Source organism: Peromyscus eremicus, chromosome 9 (genome assembly GCF_949786415.1).
Source record: "Peromyscus eremicus chromosome 9, PerEre_H2_v1, whole genome shotgun sequence".
NCBI lineage: Eukaryota > Metazoa > Chordata > Mammalia > Rodentia > Cricetidae > Peromyscus > Peromyscus eremicus.
In genome coordinates, this window is record NC_081425.1 from 22,972,665 (window position 1) to 22,987,825 (window position 15,161).

The window sequence follows — 15,161 nt, forward strand, 5'->3', positions numbered from 1 at the left end:
ATGTGAAGATGCTGGTAAGCCACGAGCCACGTGTCAAGGTATAGATTTATAGAAATGGATTAATTTAAGCTATAAGAACAGTTAGCAAGAAGCCTGCCACGGCCATACAGTTTGTAACCAATATAAGTCTCTGTGTTTACTTGGTCAGGTCTGAGCGGCTGTGGGACTGGCAGGTGAGAGAGATTTGTCCTGACTGTGGGCCAGGCAGGAAAACTCTAGCTACAGGATAGGATCCATATTTTTAAGAATTCATATTGCCAAACTATCTGCGAGATGTCTGACTTAAGCAGTAACCCTTAAACACTGAGTTGGGAATGAGAAGATGTCGCAGCAGATCCTGGGTTCCCGCTATGGAGGAACAGTACTCTACCCAAGAATCAGTCAGCGTCCTCTGGAACATAACAGACACCAAGGGCCCAGGAGAGTCAGAGATCCAGAAACATGTGGATACTAAAAAGTCATATTCAAAACTTTGCTTCACTGGCCACTACAAACAGCAGCACCAAAGACTGTGGGGACAGGAGTACGTATTTTAGAGAATAAGTCTTTCAACATAATGAAAAGCGCTCACCCCTTTCCTACTTCTTTCATTTTGAGTGCATGGAGGGAGTTGATAGCTTTTGTCTTGCTTACAACTTGCAGCCATTAGTCAACTGCTAGTGCAACAATTTAAACCTATTTGGAATCTATTTCACTTATGCCTAGATCCTAAGTTCTAGTACTATATAGTGTGTCAGTTACCTTCTTTTTTGACTTGACAAAATACCTCACAACCCAACTTAAGAAAGGAAATCTTTATCCTGGGTCACAGTAGGAGGGAGTCCTCATTCATAGCAGAGAAGATTCCCTTATTGTGTAAGCACATATATCACATTGTGTCCACAATCAGGAAACACATTCAAAATGTGTCTTCCTTCTTCTTTAAAACTTTCTGGATACATTCTCACAAACTACCCAGTAGTACATCTTCAAGTTAACAACCATGATTAGATAGATAAATGATAAATAGATAGATAAATGATAGATGATAAACCAATAGATAGATGATAGTTAGGTAGATAAATAGATGATAGATAGATAGATAGATAGATAGATAGATAGATAGATAGATAGATAGATAGATAGAAGGTAGGTAGGTAGGTAGGTAGATAGATCATAGAGAAATGATACTTAGATAGGCAGATGAGAGAAGACAGATATTCTAATTACACAAACTTTAAGACTTAAGTAGTCTTTTAAAGATCATAAATTACTTTTTCATGAATTTTTTCAATGCACAATATTATTTTGTTATGTTCAAAATGTACATTTTCATTGTAAATTTTGGATTATTGTAAATCATCTAAGTAGCAGAAGACTGTTAGTATTCTACTATAAAGAGGGATATTTGGGACACTATTTTTCACCCAGACATTGAGATTACTTTTTATATTTTATCATGTCACAGCAGTTTCAAAAATTGATAGCAAGCACTTTATCGCCGTCATTGAAAAAGCAGCAGGAGTCTCAGTTTGGTGCCAAATTGTAGCCATCCACTCATTTGCCATTTGGCAAAGGATTTCATCCATTTCATCCACTATCACTGTCCCCTAGCAACTATTACTGATCACCTTTCAATTTCCTAATTCCAGAAACCTAGGAAACATGGGTTACCATAGAAATTATGTCTCCACTCACATATAATTTAACTCTTCTATGCTATTTTTACCAGAAGATCTCAGATTTGATCACTTCTCAGCTACAATCATAATGGTTCCTGTAAGGAATTCACACTTGCAGGATCCTGCCCTGGATGAAGTTGCAATTTATCTGACCAAGTTTTGCAGTAATTTGCATTTGCCTAGAGTTGCTTCTCTGGCTGACACTTGAGCACCTGCAGACCTGCTCAAGTGCAGACACTTGTTGAATTTAACTGGAGTGAGAACTGGCAATCCTCATTTTTGGCTAGGGCTGGATTGATTCTGATGCCCTTATCCTCAAGTAGCCCTTTGAGATACAAAGAGGTATAGAATTTGTTTTGTGACTTTTTAGAAATTGTTGGGTTTTTTTTTTATTGATGTATCTCATCTTTGGAAACAATTTCTACTTTTCTACTTAATGATGCTAATGATTCTATCAATTTAGAAACCTGAAACAAAGGAGGTTAAACGACATCCTGGGGAACATCTCCCAGTCAGATGTCTTTACGGCACTAATTCCTCATTTAAGAAAAGAAGTCAGTGACAACTTCCTAGAACTTAAAGAACAACCTATATCATAGGTGGAAATTTAGCTAACATTACTCATATTTTAACTTTTGCCACCAAAGTTCCTCCAATATAGCCTTGAGAAAAAGAGCTATTGCTTATAGTGAAACTGCTTATTTGTAATTCCCAAAACAGAGTTCATTTAGATTTATTTTCACTTGGCTTAAAATTCAAAAAGAAAGTACTACTTTTCGAATAATGTTGGTATCTGGCTTTGCAAGCATTATTCTCGTGCTAAACTTGTGAAGTATTATTTCTACAAAATTGTCCTCAAAATAAGTACAAATGGAGGTGTAGGGGCTGGGGAGATAGCTCAGTCAGAGAACCAATTGTCCTACACCAGGGTGAGGACCTGAGAACCAGAACCCACATTTGTTAGCTGTCGGTGGTGGCAGCATTTACAGTCCAACAGCTGGGAAGGGAGAGACAGGAGGCTCCCTAGAGTTTACTGAGCAGTCAGCTAATTCTGATCTGCAAGCCCTAGGGTTGTGGGAGATCCTGTCTCAAAAGGCAAGCTGGAGGGTACCTTAAGAACATTGCCCATGCACATATGTGCTCATACACCCAAACCAGGCATGCAACTTCACACAAATGGACATGTGAACACACATGCACGCGCGTGCGCGCGCGCACACACACACACACACACACACACACACACACGTGTACAAATGCATAGGCATCTCAGTCTTTAGGAGGCAGGATGATTCCCCAAACTGAAAGTATAGATTACTTTCCTCAATGTTTTTACAACACATCTGACACAAAAAGCTTGAGAAAGGAGAATTTTGTGGCTTACAGTTTCAGAAGAAACAGTCCATCATGACTGTGATGAGAAGGGACAATATTTGAACAGCTCATGGGAATAGAAGCAGGGCTGGTCTATGACCCTTAAACACCCACCTCAAGTGATCTGCCACAAGTAACAGTGCCTTTTGTCCCAAAGAATGCCCATCTCTCCCAAAGAGCATTAGCAGCTGGGGAACAAATATTCAAACACATGATCCTGTGTGAGATACTTCACATTTGTCTTAATTTCCTTTCTACCATTGTGACAAAGGACCGTGACAAAATCAACTTATAAAACAAAAATTCTATTGAGGCTCCTGGTTCCAAATGGTGAGTCCATGACCATCATAGCAGGAAGCATGGCAACAGGTAAGCAGGCATGACCCTGGAGCAGTAGCTGAGAGTTTACATCTGATCCACAAGTATGAGGCAGAAAGAGAGAAAGAGATGATAAAAGATGGCTTTTGAAATCTCAAAGCCTGACTCTGGTGATGCACCTCCTCAAACAAGATCACACATCCTAATCCTTCTCAAACAGCTCCATCAACTGCAGAACAAGCATTCAAATACGTGAGCCTATGGGGGCCATTCTCACTAAAATCACCACAGCATTGAAACCTCAACGTCAAGGAAACAGAGCTTGAATGAAATCCCTCTTCTCAGTCTAACTGAAGAAGTACTAGTGAAGATACCAAAATTGACAGATGAGATTTGATGATGAACCAATCTTCATAGACTCCCATTGCTGGATCTATAGCAGCTAGCTATACACTTCGAATTCTAAATTTCTGTAACTAAATCTTCAGTGACGGAAATGAAGGATTTAAACACAGAAAATCAATTAAACAACTCAGCCCTTGCATCTCCCAAATGCAGTCACACAAATAGCTTTAGATAAGGCTTGTTCAATGACTTGACAGCAATGACAACTCTAGTGTGAATCAATAGACATTCTAAAAAATATGAAGTCACAGTATTTTGAACCTCTGTGCATATATCATAAATTATGGCTTTAAGCAGCAAGAAGCCAAGGCAGATGAACCACACCAAACTCCTCTTTTTATTCATTTTGCTTTAGGTTCTTACTTTTGACATAACATCTGTCACACCCCAGTCAACTAAAGCAATCCTCAAAAATTCCAATAATGGAGATAAAAGGGAAAAATGACTACTGAGATGTGTTTAAATAATGTGTGTGCTTTTTAAAAGTTTCATGGGCTTAAGAAAGGTGATGTTTTCCTTTCTGAATGATGAGCTTTGCTTTTGTAGCTTATGTGGAAAGACTGTGTCCAGAAAAGTCTCTGTTCCTAGGAACCTAACTCTACTGAGAGGTTAGGAGCTTCACTGATACCTTTTCTTCTTCAGAAGCAAGTTTTGGAGACCTATAAGGTTTAGCCAGAGCTGGGCATTTAAAGCAGTAGATCATTGTTCTCATAAAGTGACTCCTTCTGCCAATCTATTGGTATCTTTTTTCTGCCTCAAGGCTTGCCTTTTTATGATCATATCAGCATTTATGCTCATGTTTAGCCTGAAAGCAACTAACAAAGGGTAAGGCATATAATGTTCTTTTTAACATTGGAACACATTAATGGCTACAACTGTTCCTCTGTAGATTTTGAAGGTGGGTGTCAAGAATCAGTTTGTCATTTTCATTCCAGATTTGTCAAAAATGTGCAGAAATCTGAAATGTTTGCCTTTAAGAACTGTAGGCATTGGGTATGTAATACCTTGTAATATGAGACACTTTTGTAAAAAATGGAATATTTCCATATATTATAACTGCACCTACATGTATATTTTAAAGATTAATGGAGGCAACAGCAAAGTAGCCTAAATTCTCATTAAGATGTAACACTACCAGTGACTTAGAAGACACTAATGTATTTGATAGCACATCCACCCACCTCCTATCACTAAATATAACTCCTTTCCTACTGGGGTGAGCATGCTTATCTTATTTTCCTTTATAATTTTGGCATCTTATAATTTTAGCACTTTATTCTTTGATCATAATTACTGTTGAAATTTATATAAATGGAATTACATCATATGAATTTTTGAGACATCTGTATTTCCTGCATGACTGTGTTTGTGACATTCATCTCTGGTGTTGCTGACAGCGGTGTTCATTTATTTTGTCATTGCATATGTTACTGAATAATAATATTTCCTACTTTACATATCTACTATAATCTATTAAGACCTATGCTGCCCCTGGCGTGATTCCGTCCTGCGTGTCTGTTCTGAGGAGCAGTAGGCAGTTTCCTCCGTCCGCCTTCTCTCACACCGAAGTGCGCGCCTCCACCTCATGGAAGACTCGATGGACATGGACATGAGCCCTCTCAGGCCTCAGAACTACCTTTTCGGTTGTGAACTAAAAGCTGACAAGGATTATCACTTTAAGGTGGATAATGATGAGAATGAGCACCAGTTATCACTAAGAACGGTTAGTTTAGGGGCAGGGGCAAAAGACGAATTACACATCGTAGAGGCAGAAGCAATGAACTATGAAGGCAGTCCAATTAAAGTAACACTGGCAACTTTGAAAATGTCTGTACAACCAACAGTTTCTCTTGGGGGCTTTGAAATTACACCACCTGTGGTCTTAAGGTTGAAGTGTGGTTCAGGGCCTGTGCACATTAGTGGACAGCACCTAGTAGCTGTAGAGGAAGATGCAGAGTCAGAAGATGAAGATGAGGAGGATGTAAAACTCTTAAGTATGTCTGGAAAACGATCTGCTCCTGGGGGTGGTAACAAGGTTCCGCAGAAAAAAGTAAAACTTGACGAGGATGATGAGGATGACGACGAAGATGATGAGGATGATGAAGATGATGATGATGATGATTTTGATGATGAGGAAGCTGAAGAAAAAGTTCCAGTGAAGAAATCTGTACGAGATACCCCAGCCAAAAATGCACAAAAATCAAACCAAAATGGAAAAGACTTAAAACCATCAGCACCAAGATCAAAGGGTCAAGAGTCTTTCAAAAAACAGGAAAAAACTCCTAAAACACCAAAAGGACCTAGTTCTGTAGAAGACATTAAGGCAAAAATGCAAGCAAGTATAGAAAAAGGTGGTTCTCTTCCCAAAGTGGAAGCCAAGTTCATTAATTATGTGAAGAATTGCTTCCGGATGACTGACCAGGAGGCTATTCAAGATCTCTGGCAGTGGAGAAAGTCTCTTTAAGAAAATGGTTTAAACAGTTTGAAATAATTCCGTCTTACTTAATTTCTGTAACAGTTGAGATATCCGGCTGTCCTTTTTATAATGCAAAGTGAGAACTTTCCCTACTGTGTTTGATAAATGTTGTCCAGGTTCCATTGCCAAGAATGTGTTGTCTAAAATGCCTGTTTAGTTTTCAAGGATGGAACTCCACCCTTTACTTGGTTTTAAGTATGTATGGAATGTTATGATAGGACATAGTAATAGTGGTGGTCAGATGTGGAAATGGTAGGGAGACAAATATACATGTGAAATAAACTCAGTATTTTAATAAAGTAAAAAAAAAAAAAAAAAAAAAAAAGACCTATGCTGCTATAAATTTCCTTGAACACATCTTCTGGTATTCATGAAGAGGTTTTTATAATTCATTAAAGTCTAATGATAGAATTGTTAGGTCTGAAAGTCTGTGTATTTCCCATTCAGACATGATCAGACTATTTCCTGAAGAAGCCTGTCAACTTACAATCTATCACACAGTATATGCAAGTTTTAAGTTAATGTATATGCATTCCAATGTTTGTAGCCTATAGACTAAACGATTGCTAGTCTGGTGTGTGTTGTATGACATTTCCTTGTATATTTTCTATTTGTACCTGAGTCTCTTTTTACTTACTTATTGTTAATTTAATCTTTTTTTTCCTCTAATGCATCATTCAAAACTTTGGTTTAACTTTCTATTGAATTCTTTGTACTTCTAGATATTAACATTTTCTCTATGTTAAGGGGTAGAACTATGTTCTCTGAGTTTGTTGCTTAGCTTATAATATCCTTAAGAGGAAAATATTGCTAAGAGTGGAGATTTATTTTCACTTTATGTGCATGAATGTTTTAACTAATGTATGGAAGTACACTGTATGCGTGTTATACCTGAGAAGATCAGAGAAAGCAGTAGTTCCCCAGGAAATGAAGTCACAGACAGTTGTCAGAAGCTGTGTGGGTGCTGGCAACCCAATCTAGGTCTTATTGAAATTAAATGGTCTTACCCACTGAGCCTTTTCATTAGCCCTTGTTGGTTCTCTTTCTAATATTTATTTTAATTTTATGTGTATGAATGGTCTGAAGCACGCATGTTTATGTACCACATGCATACTTGGTGCTAACAGAGTTCAGAATAAATCACTGAAACTCCCACAACTGGAATAACAAGTGGTTGTGAGTCATCATGTGTGTGCTGGGAACCAAACTCAGGTCCTTTGCAAGAACAGCAAGTGCTATTAACTGTAAGTCATTTCTGCAGCCCCTGAGTATGTTTTAATATTTTACTTATTTAGAGGGCTTTTTTGTTTGTTTTTGTTTTTGTTTTTGTTTTTGAGACAAGGTAGTTCAAACTGGCCTGGAACTCAGCTGACAAGATTGGTGTCCAGGCATCTGCCAATATTCCTCTCTCATCTTCCCCAATTCTGGGATTATAGGAATGTGCCACAGCATAGAATTTGTGTTTTCGATATAACCAAATTTATCACTGTACATTTTAATTTCCACAATTAGTTTTAAAATCTCCTCAGAATTGATCTTTTTGTATGGTAGAAGCTTAAAAAATATTTTTGAAGCACTGGCATTATATAATGTAATGACCATTTCTACTCACAGTAGAAATCTGTCAAGGAATACATGTATATCAGTGTGCTCGTGTATGTACATGCACGTGTGTGTGCATGCCTCTGTGTGTGTGTGTGTGTGTGTGTGTGTGTGTGTGTGTGTGTGTGTGTGTATGTGTGTGTGTGTATGGTGGTGTTTATATATGTATATCTACAAATCTCTTTCTAGGCTAATTTAATTATAATAGTCAATTTGTCTAAATGCCATTTTAACTAGAGAAGAAGATACAGCACAGGAAAAGGAGTTGAAAACACACATATTTTCAAATTAATTTCATGGCTGGTTATGACATAGATGTTGTAGCTATTTTCTTTCACACCAGAAGCATCACGCCACAGACTGGGCAGAACTTCAAGGTATATCAACAGGACCGGTTACATAACTTATAACATCCAAGGGAGAGTGAACATGTAGGAACTTCTACTTTAAACTATAATTTCAAGATGGAGACAGAAGAGCATGAAACCGAGACTGGAATGTTTCTGAGAATGGGGACCTGCGCAACCCAGTCCTGCTGGCAAGGTGTGATAACACGGCTCTCTTTTATGTGACACCCAGAAAGTGAGCCAAGAGCCAACTGCACCTTCTTGCAGAGATAAATGTTCAATCAGGAATGAAAATCACACTGAAGCAATTAAACATCTAGCCTAGAATCAGGCAGAATTGTAAACTTCCAGCTGAATTCAGCACTAGCAAATATATCTGTAGAGACAAATGTTCCCGGTAAGGGCCATGCTCTATGGAACACTCTTGAGATTTGGTACTGTGATACCCCAGCACAAATATGCTCTTTATAGATTCCGGCTGTGTTTTCTTTATGGCACTTTAAATGAATGTTGAAAGAAGTTTATAGTCTCAAGTACTGGCTTCTGAGCCAGGAGTACTTAAGTGAAAGACTACTTGAATAGGTGCCTATGGTTATATCCTCTTACAGCCTCTTATTCAATACATTTTTGTGCTTCCAAAATAATAAACAATTCCATGTTATTTAAGTTTGACTCAATTGGGCATGGGATACTTTAAATAATGCCTCTATTATTCAGCATTGTAAGGAACTGGAGTGTTGCATGTATCTGAAATTTAAAGAATATAAAAATTATAACTTAATATTCAAAACTGCAAGTTTTTAACATTTCCTTTTTCTGTGTTAAGTAACAAAGCTGGCTTAGTCTTCTGAGTTAGTGCCTTACCTTACTAAACACAGCATTTCAAACATGAATTTCCATCTCCTTGATTATTTGTGGTCATCGTTCTGAACATTAATAACTGGGACCTGTTTACCATGGATGCACTTAAACTGCCTTTTGATTACTTCTTCTACCTTTCAACTCTTGTTACATTGTCAGCTGGGACTTGAGTGTATTCTTGTGATTCGGGGATGTCTTTGGTGCTAATTTTGCTTTCATTAATGTACTGTGGACCAAGAATCACTTCATAATATGTAAATATCCTGCATCAAATGAAAGTCAGAAGTTTAAAAAAAAAACAATCTAGAATAAAATGTCAGAATTTTAGTGGTAGGCTTTGTTGGCTTTTAGATTGCTAGCAAATCTGTCTTTAGGTTTAGACTCACTGCTTGGCACAGCCTGTGCCTAAGAGAGAGCCCCAGTGAAACATATGGCATTGTAATCACTAGCGAAGACTTTGCGTTTGGCTTATTCATTATCAGCTTGCAGACCCTTTCTTCTGCTGCTGTTGATTGTACTACCCTTCTGCTGAATTACTGTAATCCCAATGCCCAAATGAGCATCCAGTAGTTGAGGTTAATTTGTTCCTGCATATGTAAAATTATAATAACGACTGTTACTGAATCTGTGAGGAACTCCTATACCTAGAAATAAGTTGATTTAGCCATACAACAAATACAAAAAATAAGAAATCTTACTCATCAGTATCTTCTAGATCATAAAACTGAGTCCCAGAGATGTTATAGAAAATCACACATGTTTATAAATCCAGGAAGAGCTAATGCGCTTGAGCATTTTCAATGGCGTTGGATTGTGCCAATTGAAGATTCTCAGCAAACACTACTTTAATAAATAAATGTTATCTGCAGTCTGTTTTCAAAACACCAGATGTTTTACCAACATAAAGAGTGAGCAGGGATCATAAAGTTAGGAAAAAGAAGCCCTGAGAATATCTTTGGGTTTCATTTAATGTTTGCGCTTTCTATTACAGAGATACTATCATGAATGACTCCAATAAATATTAAAATTTTAAAGGGGATTCTAATTCAGTGTCTCAGAATAATCTATTACATCACATAATAGTAAGAAAATGAGATAATCTAAGATATACACCTAAAATTCTTGTGAATATAACAAATAAATAGTCTGCTATCATAGGCAGTTTTTATAACAACATCACCTATTAAGTCAGAAATGTCAGATTTCTGATACTACAAACTGCTGAAAGAGATGAGATGGTATGTTTCCCATTAAGATTCTGATATTTACAAGGCTTAATTTATATCAAAATATTTCAAGAAGAAAAAAGTCCACACGTCCTTTGCTTGTCTGTGAATTAGGGGCTCCATGAAAAACTCACTGGCACACTCTCTTGTCTTGTCAAGAGGCAGTGGGTAAAACATCCAACACAACATGTTCCAGGTGCAGCCAGTGAATGTTTTTCTCTGACTTTCACCCCATTTCAAAACCTTTTTTTTTTGGTTTTTTGAGACAGGGTTTCTATGTGTAGTTTTGGTGCCTGTCCTGGATCTCCCTCTGTAGCCCAGGCTGGCCTCAAACTCACAGAGATCTGCCTGGCTCTGCCTCCTGAGTGCTGGGATTAAAGGCGTGCACCACCACTGCCTGGCTCAAAGCCTTGCAAAGGAAACAAGAACCCCAGTCTCAGAGCAGGAATAAAATAATGCAGCCTATTGTCATAGTTCTTGTACGCTGACCAGATGTTGATGGCAAGACCCTTCTGCTGAAGACACCACACGCTTTGGCCAAAGGACATGAAGACATGAATCTGGTAATTATCTGGAAGCTTCTTCTGTACTGGTCAGCTTTCAAGCACTGGGAGATGTTAAGAAAGGTTTTGAGGGGGAGAAAGTATTTAATATGCTTACCCAGCTGTGAACCCTAGGAGCTATAATAGTGACTGGCCTGGCAGGATATGAGCATTGATACAAAATTTGCATAATGTTAAGGGGGCAACCAACAGCTTTCGAATTGGACTTAAGGCCACTTCACAGAAGCGGGAACACATATGTAGTACTGTAGACCTGACAAGAATCCCTAGCTAGTGAGGTCACAGGACCCACAGAAGAGCCCACTATAACTATTTTGCTAAAAGGATACACAGTGTCAAGATGCCTTCTAAATATTTATCATCACACCCACAGATCAATACAGTCTTCATCCCTCATCAAAAAAGCTTCTTTATGCAACAGTTAACGGTTAACACAGAGACTCACCCTGATCAAAAGGTAAAGACTAAATGAATGAGGAGTGCTTGGCCCTACGTGGGACATTGCTGTCTCACACCTACCTACACAGCTCAGGAAGCATCACTGAAACAGGAACAGAAACATTATAAAGGTCGGAGGTGAGGGAAGACTTTCTATAGAGTGTCTTATGTAAGTGACACGGTCGTTGCATCAGGAACTCCCAGCATCTGTGGTTGCCTCCATAAAAACCTGCAAAAGACAGACCTAGTCAATATTCTAGGGTGGGGATGAGAGTGATTCATAAGCTCCCTGTTGTAGAATATTTTGTTCATCTCTGTTACTTTTGTTTATGTTGCATTTGTTTAACTCTGTAAAGCTGTGTTACAGTGCCTGTGTAAAACACCTGATGTTCTAATAAAGAGCTGAATGACTAATAGTGAGGCAGGAGAAAGGATAGGCAGGGCTGGCAGGCAGAGAGAATATACACAAAGAGAAATATGGGAGAAGAAGGAAGAAGGAGGAGGACACTAGGTGCCAGCCACCCAGCTACACAGCCAGCCATGGAATGAGAGTGAAAGTAAGATTACAGAAGTAAGAGAAAGGTAAAAAGGGGCAAAAGGTAGATGGGATGATTTAAAGTTAAGAAAATCTGGCAAGAAACAAGCCAAGATAAGGCTGGACATATATAATTAAGAATAAGCCTCTGCATGTGATTTATTTGGGAGTTGGGTGGCAGGCCCCCTAAAGGAGCAAAACAACAACAGCTCCCACCCTAGAGGAGGAGTGATTGGCAGTTTATGTCTGCTAAGGAGGCTGGATTTCATTTACCTCATGGGTGTGAGCCCTTTGCTCTAAGGGAATGCCCTAAGCCTGTGTATATGCAGTCATCACTAATTGGACTCAGTGGTTGTAACAACTTTTTCAAGAAGACACAAAGTTGGTAGAGAGGAACTAGATATATCGTATACATGTATGAAATTTCAAAACAATAAAAAACTGAAATTTAACTAAAGTAAATTGAGATCTGTGTGTTTGTGTGTTTGTGTGTGTGTGTGTGTGTGCACATGAGCACATGTGTGCAGCTATGCATATATGAATGTGTGTCCATGTATTTATGTACACATTGCATGTATATGCATGTGTGGGTACATACATGTGTATATGTGTATGCATGTGAATTCACATGTTCTGAATTTAATTTGATTCATTTTATATATTTGCTTTAGGTTTATCACTTTTTAAACTCTCTAATCTTTCTACATGTCAGACATCCCTTTACCATGTTGCTTTCATGCTAGAGTCTATTTCTACAAGACACTCATTCTGGGTCCCCACAGTTAAAACACTCCTATCAAGGTGTGATGATTCTAAATATATGAGATAAAGGATCTTATTGGCTCAACTGGAGTCAGCTATTCTATACAATTACTCTTTTATGAGCTTATGGTGAGTTTTTGTGAGGCATGCAATGACATCTTCAGACTTGGGATTCTGTTCACATGAGTATCATTGGCTAGAGTGCTGCTGGATACACGTAGCATGAGAATTACTATGGGATACTGCTGTGAAAGCATTCACCTAATATGTTTATAGAAACACATCATTAGAAACATCTCTTCCATAGATTGAATCTGAATTCTTAACTATTTCCTGAGCCACAAAGTCAATGAACCAAAGTATCTTCTCTGGCCCCTAACAAATTTGAAAATTAAAAAAAAAAAATCATAGTCCAAGTCAAGTATTTAGTGCAATTGAAGGTCACCTTCCTTGCTTGTTGTGTTAAGGCTATCTGAATAAAAGAAGTGACATATTAATAAGGATGCTACTTGTCTATTGCCACCTAACAAATTACTACAAAGCAACAGCTTGAAACAGCAAATAATTATTTCCCAGTGACTATGAGTAAGGAATCCAGAATTTTCTGCATTGGACATTTCAAGGTTACTTGTTTCTTAAGGTTTCATTCAAAGCATGGATCAGGGCTGTAGTCATTTCACAGGCAATGTGGGGGAGATCCACTTCAGAATTTATTTGTGGTACAGACAGCAGGCTTTCCAGTTTTTCGTTGTTGTTGTTTGTTTGTTTGTTTGTTTGTTTTTCTGTTGTGTGAGCTTCTCCAGTAGTAATTCATCACACATTGTGGGTAGCCAGCTGTTTACATAATTAGGAATAAAGGCACTTTATAAAATAGAGTAAGCAATATACTGTGGAAATCAACTTTTCTGTTCTTCCTCTTTTATCAACTATAAACTTTTACTACTTTTTTTTCTAAATAATCAACAGACCTCTTTCAGTTCTTAAATGTATTGTTAGTTGTCATTCATTTTTGTCTGTTTTTGGAGACGTTTTTTCTACTATGTAAAGCCATTTGGTTCTATTATATAAGGTCATTTCTTGCTAAGAACATGATTGTAAAAATAATGTGATGATATATTGGTAATCTAAGAAATAAAGCTTGTCTGAGAATCAGAAGACACAGCCAGCCACAGTTAGCCACAAAAGCCAGGCATTGGTGGCATATACCTTTAATCCTAGCACTTGGGAGGCAGAGGTAGAGATCTGTCTGGATTTCTGTGAATTCAAGGCCACACTGGGCTACGTGAGATTAATCCAGCACCTAGGATCACATACCTTTAATCCCATCACTAGGAAGGTTGAGATAGAAAGTGATATGGCTGGGCAGAGAAGGGAATATAAGGCAGGAGGAGACAGGAATTTGCTCTCTTGCAGAGGCTCTGTCAGGCTGAGGAGTTGGTGAGTTAAAAGGTGGTAGCTGTGGCTTGCTCTGTTTCTCTGATGGCTCTGGGCTTTTATTGTAAGATCATTTAGGATTCACGCAATAAATAATAACTCAGTTTTTCATCATCTAAATGTCTAATTGTAATCTTGAGGACATGGAGAAGTTGATAAATAGCACATCAGACTTGATGAAGATCTGTGTAAATGGATGATTTTTTTGTTCCAACCACCTAGTCCCAAATAACCACTCTGAGGCTTATATTAATTGTAAATGCTCGGCCAATAGCTCAGGCTTGTTACTAACTAGCTCTTACCTTTTAAATTAACCCATATTCCTTGTATATGCTATGCCACATGGCTGTACCTTTATTAGCATGGCAGGTTTATCTCCTGCTCCCTCTGCATCTGGCTGGCAACTCCCAACTCTCCCCTTCCCCTTCCCATCATTCTTAGTTTGGTCACCCTGCCTATACTTCCTGACTGGATACTGGCCAATCACCATTTTATTAAAACAATTCAAGTGACAAATCTTTACAGTGTACAAGAGGATTTTTTCCACAGCATTTCCTCCTTTTGGTCTGACTAAAAAGGAAGGTTTTAATTTTAACATAGTAAGATTATATACAACAAAGAACAGTTATCAATTAAGAATTACAGTTACAATATTCAGCCTATTCGTATTTAACAAAATCAGAGAAAATATTTAATTATCCATCCTATCTTAGTGAGTCCAAAGTTTTATATCTAATTTACCTTATGGTGGAGGCACATTTACCAATAGCTCTGGGAGCCATGTTTACCACTCCAACTCTGGGATGTTTCTGAGTCCATGTCACCACTGAGTAGTGTGCCACCTGCTGCTTATGAACTCCATTTAAGTGTTTGGTAGCAAGGACTCTTACAAGAGCCAGCTGTTTTTGCCACTGACACTGAGCCAGGAAGCAGTCTATTAAAGGAGTCTCACCTTTGCTTGCTGCTGGCAAACAGAGCCCACCCAAGAAAATGCAGCTACCAGGAAGCCTTGCTTGACTCTGTTCTTGTATGTCTAGAATCCTTTTTTAAGCTTTCGTCAGATTTTATGCAGAAATTCTGGCCCCACATTGGAATGCCATATGTAAATGGACATGTTTTGACCCAACCGCCTGGTCCCACATAATCATTCTGAGGTATA

General features: G+C 38.2%; 1 protein-coding gene across 1 annotated transcript; it reads left to right on the top strand.

Moving 5' to 3' along the window:
- The first annotated feature begins 5,257 nt into the window (after window positions 1–5,257).
- On the top strand, window positions 5,258–6,541 carry LOC131919868 (nucleophosmin-like). Its single transcript, XM_059274315.1, has one exon. It carries the CDS (start codon window positions 5,344–5,346, stop codon window positions 6,220–6,222), a length of 879 nt encoding a protein of 292 aa, XP_059130298.1. The 5' UTR covers window positions 5,258–5,343; the 3' UTR covers window positions 6,223–6,541.
- The last annotated feature ends 8,620 nt before the right edge of the window (window positions 6,542–15,161 follow it).

Excerpts from the sequence above, each read along its gene's own strand:
- LOC131919868 (XM_059274315.1), top strand. The coding sequence starts at position 5,344 with ATGGAAGACTCGATGGACATGGACATGAGCCCTCTCAGGCCTCAGAAC.